The 18,042-nt window shown below is 47.4% G+C and overlaps 1 protein-coding gene across 3 annotated transcripts in view; it reads right to left on the reverse strand.

The window, feature by feature from the left end:
* Positions 1-18,042, reverse strand: part of ERCC3 (ERCC excision repair 3, TFIIH core complex helicase subunit) — a 1,672,020-nt gene that overhangs the window by 1,507,621 nt on the left and 146,357 nt on the right. For all 3 annotated transcript variants that reach the window (XM_086961802.1, XM_086961803.1, XM_086961804.1), the window contains one exon: positions 13,624-13,860. In XM_086961802.1, coding sequence (XP_086817928.1) covers positions 13,624-13,860 — 237 coding nt within the window. The remainder of the gene's footprint in view (positions 1-13,623; positions 13,861-18,042) is intronic.

The raw sequence follows: 18,042 nt of genomic DNA on the forward strand, positions 1-18,042 counted from the left end.
CTGCTCGAAGCGTCTGTCCGGTCACTTGCCCGTTGGCTAGTGGCCTCTGTGACGACGAACTTGCTGATTTACACTGCTGGTCTGGTTGCTCCAGACTGGCCCTTGCTCCCCTGAATAGGAGCAGCCCATCAGACCTTCCTGGTCTGATCCAGAAGCCATCTTCGATCCCTGTGTGGGTTGCATTTGCCAAGGCCTGTTGACTCTGATTCGAGAACCGACACCGCCGACAGCGAGAGCTTTCGTGGGACAGTCCGTGTCTACCTCCTGGTTGTCGTCGACGCCTCCTGGTCCACGTGGCAGCAGAGACGAGCTTCACGACATCACCTGATTGCAACCCAACATCGCCTGGTTCCTTCCTGGTTCCTTCCTGGTCACTGGCTAGTGACCCAGACTCTGTCCCCTCTGCTTTCAGGTACTCTCCATCTTCGATCCACCCTTGGATCCAACCGGACTCTTCTCTCCTGGTCGACTGCAGCATCTTTACCTCCAGGCTCCATAGAACTCCACGGAGAAACCCAACGCACTTTGACACCTATGCACCCGCTTCCTGTGGGTGAGGTAACGCGAGTACTCCGGTGCACCTGTAGTGGATTACAGCTCTAGTGTCCTAGTTTTAAGTGGTTAAGTTCTAATCCAGTCGGAAGACTCCCAAAAAAAGTACCTTTCTAACTTTTACGCACCATTGACTTGTATGGTAAACGCGGTTGCCTATAGACACTGCACCCGCATCCTGTGGGCCTCCTATGTCCTAACTACTGTTAGTCCAGTGTAGCCCCAGCGATTCTCAAGGCCCTAGGCCTTACCATTGTTCATGACGTGGTTCTTATACCACTATTTTAGTATATGGTTTTAGGGGCCACCCGGCCTATCCATATTTTGTGCAACCTTTGTATGTTATATGAATTTCTTTGTTTAAAGCTTGTGCTCCTGTCCTCATAAAGAGTCCAGGGGAATATTCTAGTAATAAATACATATATTTTATAATATATAACTTGTGTGGTGTCCTTTCATTTGATGTTAAATGGATTGCATATGGTGAAACAGCTGGCTTCTCATGCCCTCTTGAGTTTAGCCTAAGACTGCTTTTGTCCATGCTACCCTTAGGATAGCTGGTCTATAAGGTTAACTTACAACCAATCACCATAAGGGTCGTTTGGACTGGTGCAAGGTGCTCACTAGAATAGTGATCATCATATACCTGGCCAACTTCTCACAAAGAGGAATCACTAAATACCAGCCCACGGGTCACTCGTGGAGTGTAGGCCAGTAATCTTCTGTGGAATCACTGCTCGCGGTCTGGACAACAAGTAGCCCAATGCACAGCCTCAATGATCGCCAAGAAGCATATGCAGCTGCAAATGGTCACGGTGTCCGGGAGGGCTTTGGATCTCAGGTTTGCTGAGAGCACGGATCGGCCTCGGGGAAGCTTGGATACCCACCTCCTGTGTTGCAAAGTCTTCTGAGTCCTTCAGGAGCTGCGTAGATGCAAACCGGAGAGTTGAGTCTTTGGTGCCTGCCTTGCAGGGGAGTAACTCCTTTACTCCAAGGCAGATTCTTCGGTCAGCCAATGAAGTGTAGATAGTTGAAGTTCTGGGATTCTGTAGCAGAGTTTCGTTCAGGTAAAATCTAAAGTCCTGTAGTCAGGGGTTTCTACTTTATAACCAAGGAAGGGGTGGGACAAATTCTGGGGACCCACCTATGGGAGGGTCAGGACAGAGGGGTTGCTACACCCATATCCTTTGTCCAGTTTCACACCAGAGCAGGGGCTGGTAGCCCCTACAACCGGTTTGAGCTGGACTATGCAAAGAGATACCAAATGTTCCCCCAGTGCAGACATCAAAGCACTCTTGGAATGCACCCAACCAGCCCGAATACACTAAAGCCTGTCTGGGAGGTGGTTACACCTCCCTGTGACAGGAAAGCTATTGTCCAGGCTCCCCTGCCGGAGTTTCATCCAGCAGCAGGAGGGCAGACGCGTGTCTGTGGCTGGCAGCATCCATTTTATGATGCCAGGATTCTGGTAAGCTGGTACCGGAGTGGTCATATTTCTCCATCTAGGAGGGTGGAATCATACCTCCCCCGCCAGGATTGGCGGGGAGGTATGATTCCAAGGTGTTTGACGCCAAACATGACAAGTTTCCTTGCAGCCATTTCAAAGTTAGCATTTACCGAGAGGTTATAATGCACTTAAGAGCATATGGTTTGGCTGCATCACAGAACAACCCCGGAGGATAGATTCCGAAGGCTGCAGAGGGGCCCTGCTCATGCATGGGCACCCTCTCATACAAAACCCAGCACCTTGCCTTCAGGATTGAGAAGGCCTGCCATAGGGGTGACTGATTTATAGGTTTATATGTGCAGTGATATAAGGTAGATATAGGGAACCTATACATAACTAAGGGGTGCATACACCACCTTACCAGGCTGCTGTAGCAGACCTGTGGTGTCCTTTTGAGTGGTCTCTCAGTGGTGGCATAATACATGCGGCAGCCCCCGAGAGGCCTCTGGGGTACCTATGCCCTGGGTCTATATGATACCATATACTAGGGACTTATAAGGGTACCCCAGAATCCAATCTGTGGCCTACCTAAAGAACATGCAATCATTTTACAGAGGAAGCAGCTAGGCTGGGGCCCTGGATAGGAGGGTCCCAACCAGACTAAATTGGAAAAACAGTGAAACATTACCAAAAATGAGGGGGGGGGGATAACTATAAGAAGCAGATCCTACTCTCCTACAACGACCACAAAAACCATTACCAAATAGGCAATTCCTGGTTTCATCCTACAGCAGCCTTGATCATTCACCGGCAACAAATACCTTCCATTAGAGAGCAATCTGTAAGTAGGATGGATCACACCAGCCAGAGAACCCTTCATATAACACAACAAGTTTACTTTAGACACATTACATGCGCCATGAAGGGAAACCTCTTTGCAAACTAAGGAATGTCCCAAGGTACTCTCGCACCGGGCCTGCTCACAAAGACCCCAGTCTCACATTCCTACATCTGTATTTGAAAGGTAAGATCCATGACTCATACATAACAGTTTACTACCGCCTCATATCTGCCCACTTGATGGTGTTCTAAGCAGTAATGGAAGTGGAAAGTAGCAATTGGCAGAGAAATAAAAGCTGTGAATTATCCAATTCATGGAAGGGGTTTCGGCAATAGTATATGGTAATTTTTCTAACTTTTTTATGTGTAGCACACTATGTTGGGTCAATCTTGGCCATGATGGTTTGGTATTTTGTAAGACTAAGGGAAAAACAGACCAATGACATTAAGGTCTTTCCCTGGAATGCGACCAGTACGAAGCATCTGTAGAGTTCAACTCAGTAACATGAAAGCCATAAGCTGCGACTGCTCTTGTAAAGAAGACATGTCACTCTGTTTGATGACGAAAGCAGCCAATACAATGTTACCTAGAGAATATATCCTAGAAGGTAAGGTGATAATACCATTGTCTACTACTGCCAGACCTCTATCTAAATTTGCCCTGCCAATTTCACACAGTCTCTCAGCAGCTTCCTGCTTTGAAACCTTCCACACTTCATTGTATATAGCATAAAGAAAGCACTTATAAGGTGGTCTTCAAGGACCTACCAAAAGGTCCTGTAGTCCTAGGTCATCAGAAAGAAGGGATAAATAAGTGTTTCACCTGAGACAACTTGGAGCGTTTAAGCCAATCAAGTCAAAACTTTCCAACACTAAGTTGTCACCACCACCCCAGAATGTGGGTCTGCACGTAACAAGAGTCAAGCCTATTGATTCTAAACCCTTAGGTGCTGTCAAGAAAACGTGCCTGACATCAGTTAGTATCCAACCATCCCCCCTATTGGTACATGAAGAATTGTGCCATTGCAAAGTATGTTCTCTAATGTTTCCTCCGTGAAGTTTGTGAGCTATCAAATCAATCAAATCCGCTTTATTCGGTGTAAAAATCTACAACCATAAAAGCACACAAAAAGGTACAATATTCTAATTTAAAAAACAATTTTCAGATACATACAGTTTTAAAAGGGAAAGATACCAATGATTTCTAACATTCTGATTATCTTTATCAACTATACGGTTTACATGTGCAAAGATAGCCTATGTGCAAAATATGCATAATGTACAAAATGCTAGTATATAACCTGGGTAGAATCTGTATGAAATAATATGAGTTTTATGTATTAATTTGATTTTACATAGCACATTGAATAACAAAACTAGATACAATTGTCAGGTTTTTCATATATTAATGCATCTAGATGGAACAAATCTTTGCTTATCCTAATCGCCCTTTGTATGGAAGAGATAACAGAGTACACAGTTTTCATATTATCCAAACTACATAAAAAATTAAAAGCACGTTTGTAAAGAAAAAGCCTATTAGTAAAAAATAATGGTTTTCCTGTTATTTCTACAAAAACTACAGAAGAAGAAAAAAATGCAGTCAGACTGGGGAGTTTTTCCATCTCACAGACAGTTTGGTAATTTATAAGACCACTTTTCCATGCTAGAGAATGCTGTGATATAATGTAATGTACCAAGTCTCCGCCTTGTTAAAAAAAATCTATGCTGAATGTTTCTTACCACGACTAAGTATGTCGGCATACCCACCACAAAGGGGATTTTGCAGTAAGCAATAACACTTTGTTTTTGACTTGCATCTTTTATTCTATCAGAATCCTTCACAGTATTATATCTCCGCTTTATATCACTTTTGCTAACATTCTTAATAAGCAAAGGATTCACTTTATCAAATGTTATCTTACAGCAGAGGTCTTGAAACTTGTTTCGATAAAGCCCCCCAAGCTGAATTTTTTTCAAAGTCGCCGCCCCCCCCCCCCCCCCCTCCCCCCCAACCACCTGACAGAAATTTCTGGAATCTGGTACACCTCATAATCGACCGCCATTCGGAAATCCCAGGCCATATCCGGCAAATAATGCTAAACACAGTAAGAGTGTTTAGTAAACTGCAGGTTTGTGAGGAGGTGAAGTTAAATGAAAGAAGCTTAATAGACAGTTTAAATAAAAAATGTCCAAGATGAAGGGCGCGCATATTGTTTTAACTAGGGTTTTACTTATGTAGTTGAGTCATAATGGGACAGTGTTGTCTGGAGCAGCCCCGCCACCTAGTAAGTACCCTCAAGTCAGGTAAATACCTACTGTAGAACGATAAAGTTTTTGCAAGCTCATGAAAAACTTTTGAAAGCATGCGAGTCCTTAACAAAATAATTTTATCTGGACACTTCAGTCTTGTGGTTAAAAGACAGATGGACGTCTCTTATTAATATATGTAAATACCGACTTAAGAATTGCTTTTTTATGTTTTATGCAAGTTCACAAACATGAAAGGAATTTTACGGAAATTTTATTTTCTATTGTTTTTGTTGTTTTAAGCTAATATTTGCCGAATGCTGTTTTTACGTAAATTGTTACGTTTTTTTACTAACTATACAATAAACAAATTACTATTACCTACCAACCTCTTCATAAACATTTTGAATGGAAATGACCTACTCAGTCCCAGACTTTTTTTGCACCTTCTCAAATTGTTGAGCGTTACCAAAGCAATTGAGGTGGCGACATCCCTTTCTGTGATATCAGTGACACCAATGCACAATGTTTATTCTTTTAGTTCCTCCACCTGTTTTTAAGACCCGAGCCCGGAGTTGGGGTTTAGGACATGTCAGGTTTATGTCTAAAAAAAATAGAACTAATAAAAACTGAATGGTGTTGCCTATTTTACTTCAGAGCAATGTTGGCTGACAGACTTTGTGGTGAATAAATGGACCTGGCTCCAGCTGCACAGTAAACTTGCAGCATTACAGTGCATGTAAATGCAGCAGCGGCCGGCGCATGTAAGCGTGTTGGGGGGCGGCATGGCGGGGAAGTCGACAGGCGACAGAATAGGTCAAATTATATAAATGATAACTATTCTGTTCCCCCGCACCACTCCACTGCCCCATCGCACTTACCTGCACCAGCTTCAACTGATGCGTGAGCCTCCAGGGAGTAGGTCTAGGAAGAGAGTAGAAAAGATTGCCCCAAATTACTCTTAATTACCCAAGCTGGCGTAACCACCTAATTTCAGTACTTTCGCATCATAAGAGTAATGTGTAATTGTAGGAGAGTAGGGTCTGCTTTCCTATGGTCACCCCTATTTTTGCTTTTTGCTTCACTGGTTTTCGACTTAATGTGGCTGTGGTCCTGCTAATCAGACCCACAGCCGGCTGTTCGCTCTCTAAATTCACATACATGTACTATAGGTACATAACCAATTTGGTACTGGACACCTTGTCAACCCCTATACAGTGCACTATAGGTGCCTAGGGCATAGGTGCATCCAAGGCCTACCAGGGGCTGCAGCATATCTTTTGCCACCCCTGGCTGGTACTTCAATTGACACAACTGGCTGATCACTCAGCTGGGGCAAGGTGGTGTAATCAACCCTTGCTTAGATATAGTATACCAATATCTAAACGTATATCTGGACACATATATACCTAAAATCACTCCTATGGCAGGCCTTAACAATCCTGGAGGCAGAGTGCTTGGTTTTATGTGAGATGGTGCTCTAGCATGAGCTGAGCCTGTCTGCAGCTGTCGGGACCAACTCCCTTAGCTGTTCCGGGATATTGCCATAACATATACTCTTAAGTGCATTATAACCCATCGCGGTTATGTGCTAACTTTGGTTTGGCTTCATAAACACATGTCGTGTAAGGTGTCATACGATTTGGAATACGACTGGAATACGAATGGCGACGGGGGTAGCATTCCACCCTTCTAGAGGGAGAATACATGTTACTTTACTGAAACGCGGTTAATCCTAACCAGAGCCTCAGCATCACAAAATGGATGCTGCTGCCCCGACACAAGTCTGACCTCCTGCTGCTGACCGAAACTTTGTAGAGGAGGCCTGGACAAAGGAGGAGGTGCACACCACCCCTGACAGGAGATAGTGGATTGGAGCAGGGAGGGCTGAAAGAAACTAGACACTGCAGGGGGAGCACAAGGCTTTCCCTTGCATAATCCAGTCAAATCGGTTCTGGGGCTCACCAGCCCCAGTCCTGGCGCGAAACTGGGTAAAGGGGTGTAACCACCCCCTTCCCTGGTCCCTCCCATAGGAGGGGACCTAGCAGGTAATCCAGCCCCCTAGATTGGTATAAGAATGGGAGCAGTGCCAACGCCCTCAGATTATCCTGACTGAAAACTTATGAAACAAAACTCTGGACCCTTCGACATCCTACTCGACGTAGAAGACTGAAGAATCTCCCTTGTGGTCAAGGAGTGACCACCCTGTGCAAACAGGCACCATCCAGCACCTCGACGTTTGCTTTGTTGCAGTTCCCGCCGGAACTCGAGCGACAGAGTTCGACAAGACCAACCGTGCCTGCCTTCTAACAGCCCGATCCACAGTCCCTGCAGAGCTGAGACCCGTGGAGGTGACCTGAAGCGTGGGGCCCGCCATCTTGGAAAGACCACGAGACGATGACCGTGCAACCCACGAGTGACACTCGGAGCTGGGCATTGGGGTTTGAGAAGCCCCAGCCCTGAGCCTCTCTTGCACCGAAGCTCACCCCTCCACACTCACAGAGTGCTGCGTGGGGCCCTTCTGCATCTTTTGGCTCAACGCGTTGGCCCGGTCACTTGCCCGTTGGCTAGTGGCCCCAGTGCAGACGAACCTTGAAACCCAACTTGTGAATCTGGTTGCTCCAGACTTGCGCTCGCTCCTCTGAAAAGGAGCACCCGCTCTGACCTTCCTGGCCCGAGTATTAAGCCATCTTCCAGTCCTGCGTGGGTTGCGCTTGCCAAGGGTTGTTTGCTGCAATCCGGAAGACGACACCGCCGACAGCGAGAGCCTTCGTGGGACAGCTCGTGATCCACTCCTGGACATCCTCGGAGCCCCAGAGTCCACGTGGCAGCGGAGAGAAGCTTCCCGACAGCGACCTGAAAGCGCCCGACATTGCCTGGTTCCGTCCTGGTTCCACCCTGGTCACTGCTGAGTGACCCAGACTCTGTCCCCTCTGCTTTCAGATCATCTTTATCTTCGATCCACCCTTGGATCACAACGGACACTTCTCGTCTCGACGCCTGCAGCATCTTCAGCACCAAGCACCATCAACCAGCGTGACAAAACTAGACACTACTTCGCACCTGTGCACCCGCTTCCTGTGGGTGAGGTAACTCAGCAACGCCGGTGTTCTTACACTGGTACACACCTCTAGTGTATGTGTCTAAAGTTTCATCCTGCTAGGTTAAGCGGAAGTCTCCTTTAACTATAACTTTATAACTTTTACGCACCATTGACATTGCATTGGTGCATGTGTGTGCTTTAAGCGCTTTTCCCGACTTCAGCATTGCTAGTCCCGACTGCTCCTAACGATTCCCTAGGCCCTAGGCCTAACCACTGTTCGATTGGTATCTCTTATACCACTTTTTTAATATATGGTTTGCGTGGCCCCTGGGCCTCATCCATAATTGTACAACTTTCATATGTTTAACTTTGCTTTTGTTTAAACGCTTGTGCCTCTGCACTCAAAGAGTACAGAGGATTATTCTAGTAATAAATACATATATTTTTATAATATATAACTTTTGTGGTGTCCTTTCATTTGATATTACAGGATTGTGATTGGTAAAACAGCTCGCTTAACACGACCTCTTGAGTCAAGCCTTTAAGGCTGCTTAGTCCATGCTACCATTAGGATAGCTTGTCTATAAGGTTGACTTACAACCAGACACCATAAGGGATTGTTTGGACTGATACAAGGTGGTTCCAGAATTGGAAACATCATATCAGGCCAACTTCTCACAGGCTCCAAAACTGCATCTGCACTGATGTGCATTCCACCAGGTGATAACCCCTAATACACCCACTCCTGGCATAATGTCCCAACCCTTCTCTCAGATGTTCAAGGCCAGTGTACCTACCAAAAGGCTGCTTGGCCCGCTTCGGCCAGTGTAGGACTGGCCTATTGGACAAGTAAGCAGTGCTCTATGGGCTGGTCTGACATGTCAGTGTGTGGGCCATTTTTTGTCTGCCTTCGGTCATTGTTTTTTTTATAATCAATTTTATTGAGTATAAATCACACCAAAATAGATTGGTAGCAAAATCAAATACATTAGGACGATTGTTTACAACCACAAAACTAGAGACAGAGCAGCATAAGGCATACTGCAGGGTAAAATAATGCCCGTAAGTGACTTCAGGACTACACATCCGAAACCCCTTTAGGAGACTAGGTTGAACCATTTGCCCCAAACCTTCATAAAAAGTTCTAGACAGCCACGAGCTTCAAAGAGGGATTCCTCTTGGGTCCCACACCAGTCAACTCCCCCGTTTCCATTTCCTGACGCTAGGAGGCTTGACCTGGGACCAGAGCGCTGTAATGTCGTCTCGCTTTGCCACCGCCACCGCTGTTCTGAGGAAGCGCTTATCTGCTCAGGAACCATCTAGGCCTTCAAACACCCCCTGGAGCAAGCGCACCGGGTCGTGTGGGACCGCCCACCCCTGGGTCAGTTTAAGTTCCAGCTCCACCCCTGCCCAGAACGCCGCCAGGACCGGACATAGCCAGACTATGTGGTAGAAGTCTGCAGGAGCATGGTCGCATCGCGCACAATTGGAGGAGGACCGCAGTCGGGTGCTGTAAAGACACGCAAGGAGTGAGGTATGCCACGTGCAAGCAATAGAGTTGGACTAACCTCAGCTTGGAGGAGATAGTCTGCATTTTAGGGGCCATAAGAGCTTCCCTCCAGTCTGCGACCTCCAAGGGGCCCAGCGACCCCTCCCAGTGGGCACGCAGCAAATCTAAAGATGCTGGACCATTGTTCACCCCCCCCCCCCCCCCCCCTCTACCCAAATTCCCCATCATCACCTGGGCTTCTAGAGTGCTGAATTACGGGAGGGAGGTTGGAGATGGAATGTGTACGCGGAGCGCATGTCTAAATTGCAGGTATTTGTAGGATTGAGAGGGGTGGAGGGAGAAGCGCTGCTGCAAGTCCACAAAGGATCTGATGTGGTCCCACACCCAGAGATCGCCGAGAAGCGAGATCCCAATGCTGTCCCATCGGTTAAAGACAGAAAGAGACTAGGCCTCCCGCAGCCACGTACCACACCACAGAGTTGTCTGTCTAGTGAGTTTCCGGTCCCACTTCGTGTGGCATAACGCAGTGCGCCAAGCCAAGAAAACTATCCTGGTGACTGGGGGGAGATCTTGGGGTATGGGGGCTCCATATAAGTAAGCCTTGAGTTGATAGAAATCCATTGAGCGAAGTTCCACCTGGTATGCCGGGTCGGACCAGCCGCCCACGAACCATTCATGGATCACGATGAGTCTCGTGGAGATCGGTAACTCCCATGCCCCAGTCATAGTGAGGTATATGGCAATGCGCCAGGGGTATTCACGGTCTCCCACCCACCCAGAGAAATCTGGTGAGGATACCATCAATTTCACTGAACCAGCTACCTGGAAGATGGAGAGAAGTTTTGTAAAATATACAAGAACCAGGGGAAAACCATCATTTTAAAGAGGGCACTCCTACCAATGGGATTGAGCGGGAGGGACTGCCATTTCCGAAGGTCCGCTTTTGTCTTGTTGACCAGGGGCGTAATGTTTAAGGCCCATTCGAGTTCCGGGAGTAGGGCGATCCACACACCCAAATATTTAAAGGACAGCCTGCACAGAGGAATGTTAGTCTGTCATTCAAAGCACTCTCGCGATGGATGTAGAAGCACCAGGGTGACCTTTGCCGGATTGAGCCGCAGGCCCGAGACCCGCTCCCATGCGTAGAGGACCGCCAGACAACACAGGTCAGAGCTCTCAGGATCTGCCAGAAAAAGGAGAACGTCGTCGACGTAGAGGGCGATCTTGTCGACCCGATAAGGGACCCAAGCCCACCCACGGATGCCGAAGTCTTGGCGTACAAGAGAGGCCAAGGGCTCCATCGCCAGCACGAACAAGTGCGGCGAGAGTGGGCATCCCTGGCGAGTTCCCCACTGGATGGGAAATTTCTCCGAGAGCACCCCATTGATTAGGACCCTCGCAGAGGGACTGGAGTAAAGGATGCGGACAAGGCGCCGGAAGGGAAGGCGAACCCCGTCAATTCCAGCACGTCCTCCAAATAACCCCAAGCAACCGTGTCAATCGTTTTCTCAAAATCGATGAGAAGCCAGACCAGGTATCGGGCGTGGTGGTGCGCAAGGACGAGATGGAGGCAGGCATAAAACCGCTCTGGTCCGGGTGGACCAGGATGTGTAAGTGGTGGTGGATCCGCTGGGCCAGTACAGTAGCAAAGAGTTTCACCTCGGTGTTGATGAGGGAAATGGGGCAGTAATCCGCACAGGCAAGGGAGATCGGTCATGTCTTCGGGAGAACCACTATGGTTGCCACATCCATTACAGGAGGAAAAGACCCTGTGTCCACCACGTGCTGGAACAGCGCCATCAGGTGTGGGACCAGTAGGTCTCGGTAGGTTGCATAGTATTCTTGCGGGTACCCATCTGGCCCAGGCGCCCTGCCCGAGTGTAGGAGTGAAATGGCCCCGTGGATCTCCTCCGGGGAAAGGGGGTGATTCAGGGTCTCTGAAACGTCCTGGGGGGAGGCAGGGCAGCTGGGTCCCGGTCTCCGACAGCACTGCAGCCAAAGAATCTGCAGGAGGCCTGGCAGCATAGAGAGTGGCATAGTACCCTGCAAAGGCCTGAGCAATGGCCCTCGAGGTGGCCGGCTGATTCGCAAACCTCCAGGATGACGCGGTCCGTCCTAGGGTAAGAGATAAAGTTATGGAGCAATTTGCCGTTTTTATCACCCCAGCCATACACACGTGCAACCGAGGATCGCAAAGCATTTTGGTAGAGTCCAAGGAAACATGACAAATTTCCTCACGGAGTAAAGCAAGTTACCAGGAGAAGTCAGGAGTATCAGCAGTGGCCTGGGCCGTCTCCAACTGTGCAGAGCTGGCCTCCAGCTGTGCAAGGCGGGCTTTGGGCATGTTTTATAGACTGCTTGGCCAGTTTTCACAGTTGATTTACCGAATATTAAAACAAACATTGCCCGCAGCAATTCCAAATTCATTCAGTCTTCCATGTTTTGCAAAACATCTACACAGAGTGCCTTTAAAAGTTCAAAATCACTGCAGTTTTTCCAAATGGGCCACTTGTTGAACTTGATACTTCCCGCCATCCTAATCAGGGAACACTTTTCTGCCAGCTAAGAAACATGGAGGGGACTATTAGCCTTCCTAGCGGTGTCAGAGACCAGCCTCATGCTGCAAAGAGCATTTTTCAACTTGCACTGCTGCGACTACTGGGGTTGCATACTATAGGTACTTCAGTTTTCAGGACTTTCAAAGTTGGCCTGAAACTCAAATGTGTGGTACATAGACTGTATCATGCAGTAGTCTGCCTGGTCTAGGTATTTTCTTGGTAAGCCAGCAGAGGCAGCCCTTCCATGTCAGAATTGGTCGCTCCAGTTCAAGTCTAAGGGTCCAATCCTGTGAAAGCAGAGGACCCCATTTCCACCACTGGAGGGGACAAAAGTCTTCTATAGTTTACATTTCTCTTATGCCAGTCAACACTACTCTCAGGCCTACCGCTGTGAGACTCTGACTATTAACCTGGGTGCTGGCAGTCACTGGGTTAGAGTCCCACTATGGCAATTTCCAGCTGAGGATGCAGCCTACAACCAGACACTGGCAAACGGCTCCCTTCCTTTGGGCATCCAAACCTCTTCATGCCCGGGTGACCACAGCCTTTGAACACGTAAAACCACACACATTCAGGATTCTGCCAGTCTGACCCGTTAAGTACTACTCTAGAGAAATCAGCCAGTCCACTACACAGAGTCTTCTGGAAGCCAAAGCATAAAGAAGGCTATGTTGGATGGTTTGATATATGCTAAACTATGCGGCTGTGGACGAGAAACAAAAAGGGTAACTATTGACGGTCTTGGAAAATAGTTGTTTTTTTTTAACTTTATTTTTGCTGCTACAAGAATCTTTGCATTAGGACCTTTTTACACAATAGGTTGATGGCTGACAGAGGAATTAATATTTTTTTAGTGTAAACATGTGTTGTACTAACTGCCTCCATGTTAAATCTTCCTTAGCCCTTCACATTCTAATTGAGTCATAAGGCCGCTCAAGAATTCGCCCCCAATATTGAAGAAATCAGGCTTCCTCATATTAATCCATAAAATATGTAAAATCAGCACTTCGCCACCAAGGAGTGATAGCCTTATTTAGCTGCTCCATACTTGGCAATGACAGCTTCTTTCCAGTTTGCCACGCACCCTTGGGATTGTCTACAGATGGAGATACAGAGTTAGGCCAACCAGATTAACTTTTTCTAGGCAACCCAATTACTTTCTGTTTTAGCATGCCTGTCAGCTTATAAATGCTGTTTAGAGTGACTCCAAGGTTATTAAATCTGCAATGCTGCTGAAAAAGCAGTACAATATATTCAATGTACCACAGAATGTCTTGAGGCGAATGCTTACTGTGGTTAGTCCCTGAATGATCTACACAAATACGTCAAATAAAATACAAATAAAACATCTAGCAAATGTTTATGGGCAATTGACAGACTTTACAACCCCTGAAGATAGTCACATTTTTGTACATATATTCACCTTAATGAATTGTGCAATGCCATCTGGGACACCAGTCTTGCTCAGTTTCTGTAAATACTCGATGATGTCACCAGTCTGCAAGCCAACACTGACAGCAGCGTAGAGAGAGTATGCAGTTAGTTTGTACTCGTGTATGTGGACTGGTCTGCACACAGGTTCGGCTATAGCCACCAGAAAATCTTGGGCATATCTGTAAACTGGTGAGAAGGCTTCAAGGAATATGTGGCCATCGGGAGCCTGTAAAACAAAGATAAATCATATTATACTAGTAAAAAGTGCTAATGAAGTTAGTAAAAAGGGATGTGCAAAACCAGGATTATGATGGGACTGGGGTAAGAGTTACAGGAAATTATGGGCAGGATAACAGTTTATCTCATAGTGGAGACACTTCAAGTCTAGTTTGAGTTGCGACCCAAAACAAGCAATATTAGTAAATCCATTACATAATTTGGCTACTCAAAGTACTGGAACAAAGGGATTCAAACACGTGTGATTAAAAAAATGTCAACTATCAGAGGGGCCTTCATTGCAAAACAACTGGAGTGCTAAGGTCGATCAGACAGACATTGAATCAGCTGGAACACGATATACGCGAAACAGAGGTGAAGTATTACCGCAAGAGTAGTTCTGAACACATTGCCACCCTCCGGGAGAAACTCACCGTATATGGGGGCAAGACTCAAAGGGAAACTGAATGTTTAGAGAAATATGCCAGAGCCAGACGCTATGGCGAGGGGGACCACCCGCAAGAATCCTAGCCAATAAACTTAATCTACTCCTCCACCCTTATAATTCAACTGAGTGCCTGCCCGAATATTTAGACTCGATAGAGGTGCTGTGGCTGGGTGAGTCACACCGCGCCTACCTAGACGAACCCTTCACCACTAAGGATAGAATTCAGGTGATACACAGTATGCTAAGAGGTAAGGCCCGGGGCAGGATGGGCTGACTGCCTCCTTCTACAAAACATATGCAACTTCATTAGTGCCTCATCCCGTTGCTGTTGTTCAGGAGTCCATAGACACAGGCACCTTACTCCATCCATGAGGGAAGCTGTAATACTGACACTAATAAAACCATAAAAACCTTTAAATATCCACGACTCATACAATCCGCTATCCCTGATAAACTTAGACAATAAAATATGCGCCAAATTACTCGCTAATTGACTAAAACCCCTTCTCCCACTCCTAGCCAGACCCGACAAATCTGGATTCTTTCTTCGACCATTCATAACACAACCTACGCACATTCTTCGCGGTATTACATCATCTAGACTCATCAACTGGCTCTTGACGCCCTACTTGATACCACAAAGGCGTTAGAAACGCTGGAATGGGCCTACTGGTTTTCAATCCTGTCCAGAACATGCTTCAGAACACCTTTATTCAGCTGATCCTCTTACTTTACACTAACTCCACCGCAAGACTGAGGGTGAATAAATTACCTCTTGGATACATTCCCAATTACTCAGGGCACGAGACAAGGATGCCCTCTATCCCCTCTCCTCTTTGCTGTTGCGATGGAGCCCCTAGTGGCTCGGTTACGCCAGCATCATACCGCTATAGGATTGGGAATCACCGGTAGGGGACTGATCATCTCACTAAACGCAGACATTTCACTTTACATACAAAACCCCATGGTAAACCCACACCCCGTGTTAAGGGAGGTCACTCGGTTTGGGGGCTGTCGAAATAAACATCAACCTGTCCAAATCGATATTATTCACCCTCACAGATGCCACACACACCAAGCTGGAATACCCTTTAACCTGGGCAGAAGGCCCTGTCAAATATCTGGGAATTTGACTCAGCCGCGATACACACCAACTCTGGAACGTGAACTATGGTCGCGCAGTAAAGTGGCTGGAGGGGAAATTTTTCCTCCTGGTCCGAGTGTCCTTGATCAGCAGGAACACCTTAGTGAAGATGGTGGAATTGTCAAAATTCTTGTATCGTTCTGTAAACCTACCACTGCCACTTAATCACACACTTTTGAAATGGCTTTGCTCCCTCATGGTGGCCTTAGTCTGGGAGGGCAAACAAGCTTGACTATCTTGGTAAGTACTGACTTTTCAGCTTAAGCAGGGAGGCTTAGGCGCACCTCACCTCACTCTATATGCTTACTGTACAGAAGCACAATTCTTACATTACTGGCTCTAGTAGACCCCCTTTCAAAACCATGTTGCTGTGGAAAAGACAGCGCAGTTCCCACTCCCTTACAGGTCGCAGTGTACTAGACTTCTAGGAACCCAGGGAGAAAAATAAATACGGGGAAGGCTCTAAGACTTCCACTCTAACTCTGAGAACAGAGACATAAATACAGCCTATGCTGCTTTCCATGAGTGGATCACCACAGGACTTGACACCCTAATCCCAGCGAAATGGACCAAAACCCGTAGTACCCCTTCTAACCCATGGTACAATGAGAATCTAAAAACCATGCGGAAAGACTGCAAAAGAGCTGAACGATGTTGGAGGAAAGAGTATAAGGATACGGATAAAGCCCTCTACCTGTCAAAATTGAGGTCGTACCACAAGGCGGTACGCAACACCCGTGCATCCTTTTATGCTAAGGAAATCAGCTTAAGTGCAAACCCCTCAAAAACTATTTTTAAGCTAGTACAAAAACTCCAAAACAGCTCTAACCCAGCTCCATGCATTACCTCCTCACAACAATGTGACGACCTCGCTACTTTCTTTATAGAAAAAGTGAGGAAAATCTACAACGCCTTTCCACAGGACTCCCCGGAACTCCTCAACCCTCGTAAACTCTCGCCCGCCAATCCCAGTTTGCCACTTATACCTAGTATAACTCTTGACGATCTAGCCAAGCTATGCACACAGGTTAAGTCCGGCTCGCCTACAGATCCGATGAGACCAGCCAAATTCTTAGAATCCCTGGATTTCTTACTCCCCCCCCCCCCCCCCCCCCCCTGGCCACCCTACTCAACCTCTCTTTCTCCTCGGCGGTGGTTCCCACATGCTGGAAGCAGGCATGGGTCTCCCCGATTATTAAAAAGCCCACGCTAGACCCCACAAAGCCAGAACATTTTAGACCTATTTCGCTGCTTCCATGGGCATCGAAACTGGCAGAAGCCCATGTGAACAAAGTATTGTCCAACTATATGGCTCAAAATCAAATCCTGGACCCCTCACAGAATGGCTTCAGGCCGGGATTCAGTACCGAGTCCGCCCTGCTGACTACCATTGAACACCTCCGGAACATTCTGGACGCCGGTCAAAGTGCTGCGCTGATCTTACTTGACCTCAGCGCGGCCTTTGATACGGTCTCCCACACTCTTTTGCTAAAACGTCTCGAGGCTATAGGGATCAGCGATCTGGCCCTTGAGTGGTTTCGGTCCTTCCTGAAGGATAGATCCTTCCGGGTCTCAGCCCCCCCATTTATCTCTCAGCCTCACTCCATAGAGCAAGGAGTTCCTCAGGGGTCGGCGCTTAGCCCATCCCTTTTTAATCTCTATGTCCAGCCTCTCGCTGAAGTGGCAAAAGAGTGGGACCTCACGCTGGTGTCATACGCTGACGACACGCAGCTGGTCATTTCTCTAACGGAAGGCCCCTCAATCTCAGCTGCGAAATTTAAGAATGGCTTAGCAGCAGTCGCGCAGTGGATGACACACAACTGCCTACAGCTGAACGCTGGAAAAACAGAGGTGCTGCTACTGGGAAAAAATCCCTGCTACTGGAGCGAACATTGGTGGCCGTCCCTACTTGGCCCCATTCCTTCCCCCAAAAATGTGGTGAAAAATCTAGGTGTCTGGCTGGACTCCTACCTCAATTTCCAGACCCACACAAAGAAAGTGGCAGCTACTTGTGTGGGCCTGCTGAGGAGCCTTCATCCGATACTTGGTTTTTTTTACCCCAATATGCGCCAACTGATAGTTCAATCTATCATTCTGGCTCGACTGGATTATGCCAATGTCCTATTCTTAGGCATCAACAAAGCAGAAATGGCTCGGCTGCAACGGGTACAAAATTCAGCAGCTAGGGCTGTGGTAGGCCTCCCTCGCAGATGCTCTGCCAGAAACACCATCCAGAAGCTACACTGGCTGCGTATTGAAGCCCGAGTTCGATTCAAGGCTCTCACCACTGCCTTTAAAATTCTTAGATCTGACTGTCCTGGACTCCTACGCCCACTCCTGGTACCTTACACCCCCCAGCGCGCCCTACGTTCCTTAGGACAACACCTTGTGGTTGTCCCTCGTACAAGGCTTAGCAGAATGGGTGGCCGTTCTTTCAAAGTTTTGGGGGCGAAGCTTTGGAATTCCTTGCCACCCCACATTCGCTCCATGACAAACTTGATGGCCTTTCGTAAGGCAATTAAAGGAATATGCTACTTACCAGTATGCATCTGTTCTTGGCATAGAGGGCTGCAGAGTGGTACATTATGAATAGATCGCCA

The sequence above is a fragment of the Lissotriton vulgaris genome, chromosome 3_1, assembly GCF_964263255.1.
Source record: "Lissotriton vulgaris chromosome 3_1, aLisVul1.2, whole genome shotgun sequence".
Taxonomy (NCBI): Eukaryota; Metazoa; Chordata; class Amphibia; order Caudata; family Salamandridae; genus Lissotriton; species Lissotriton vulgaris.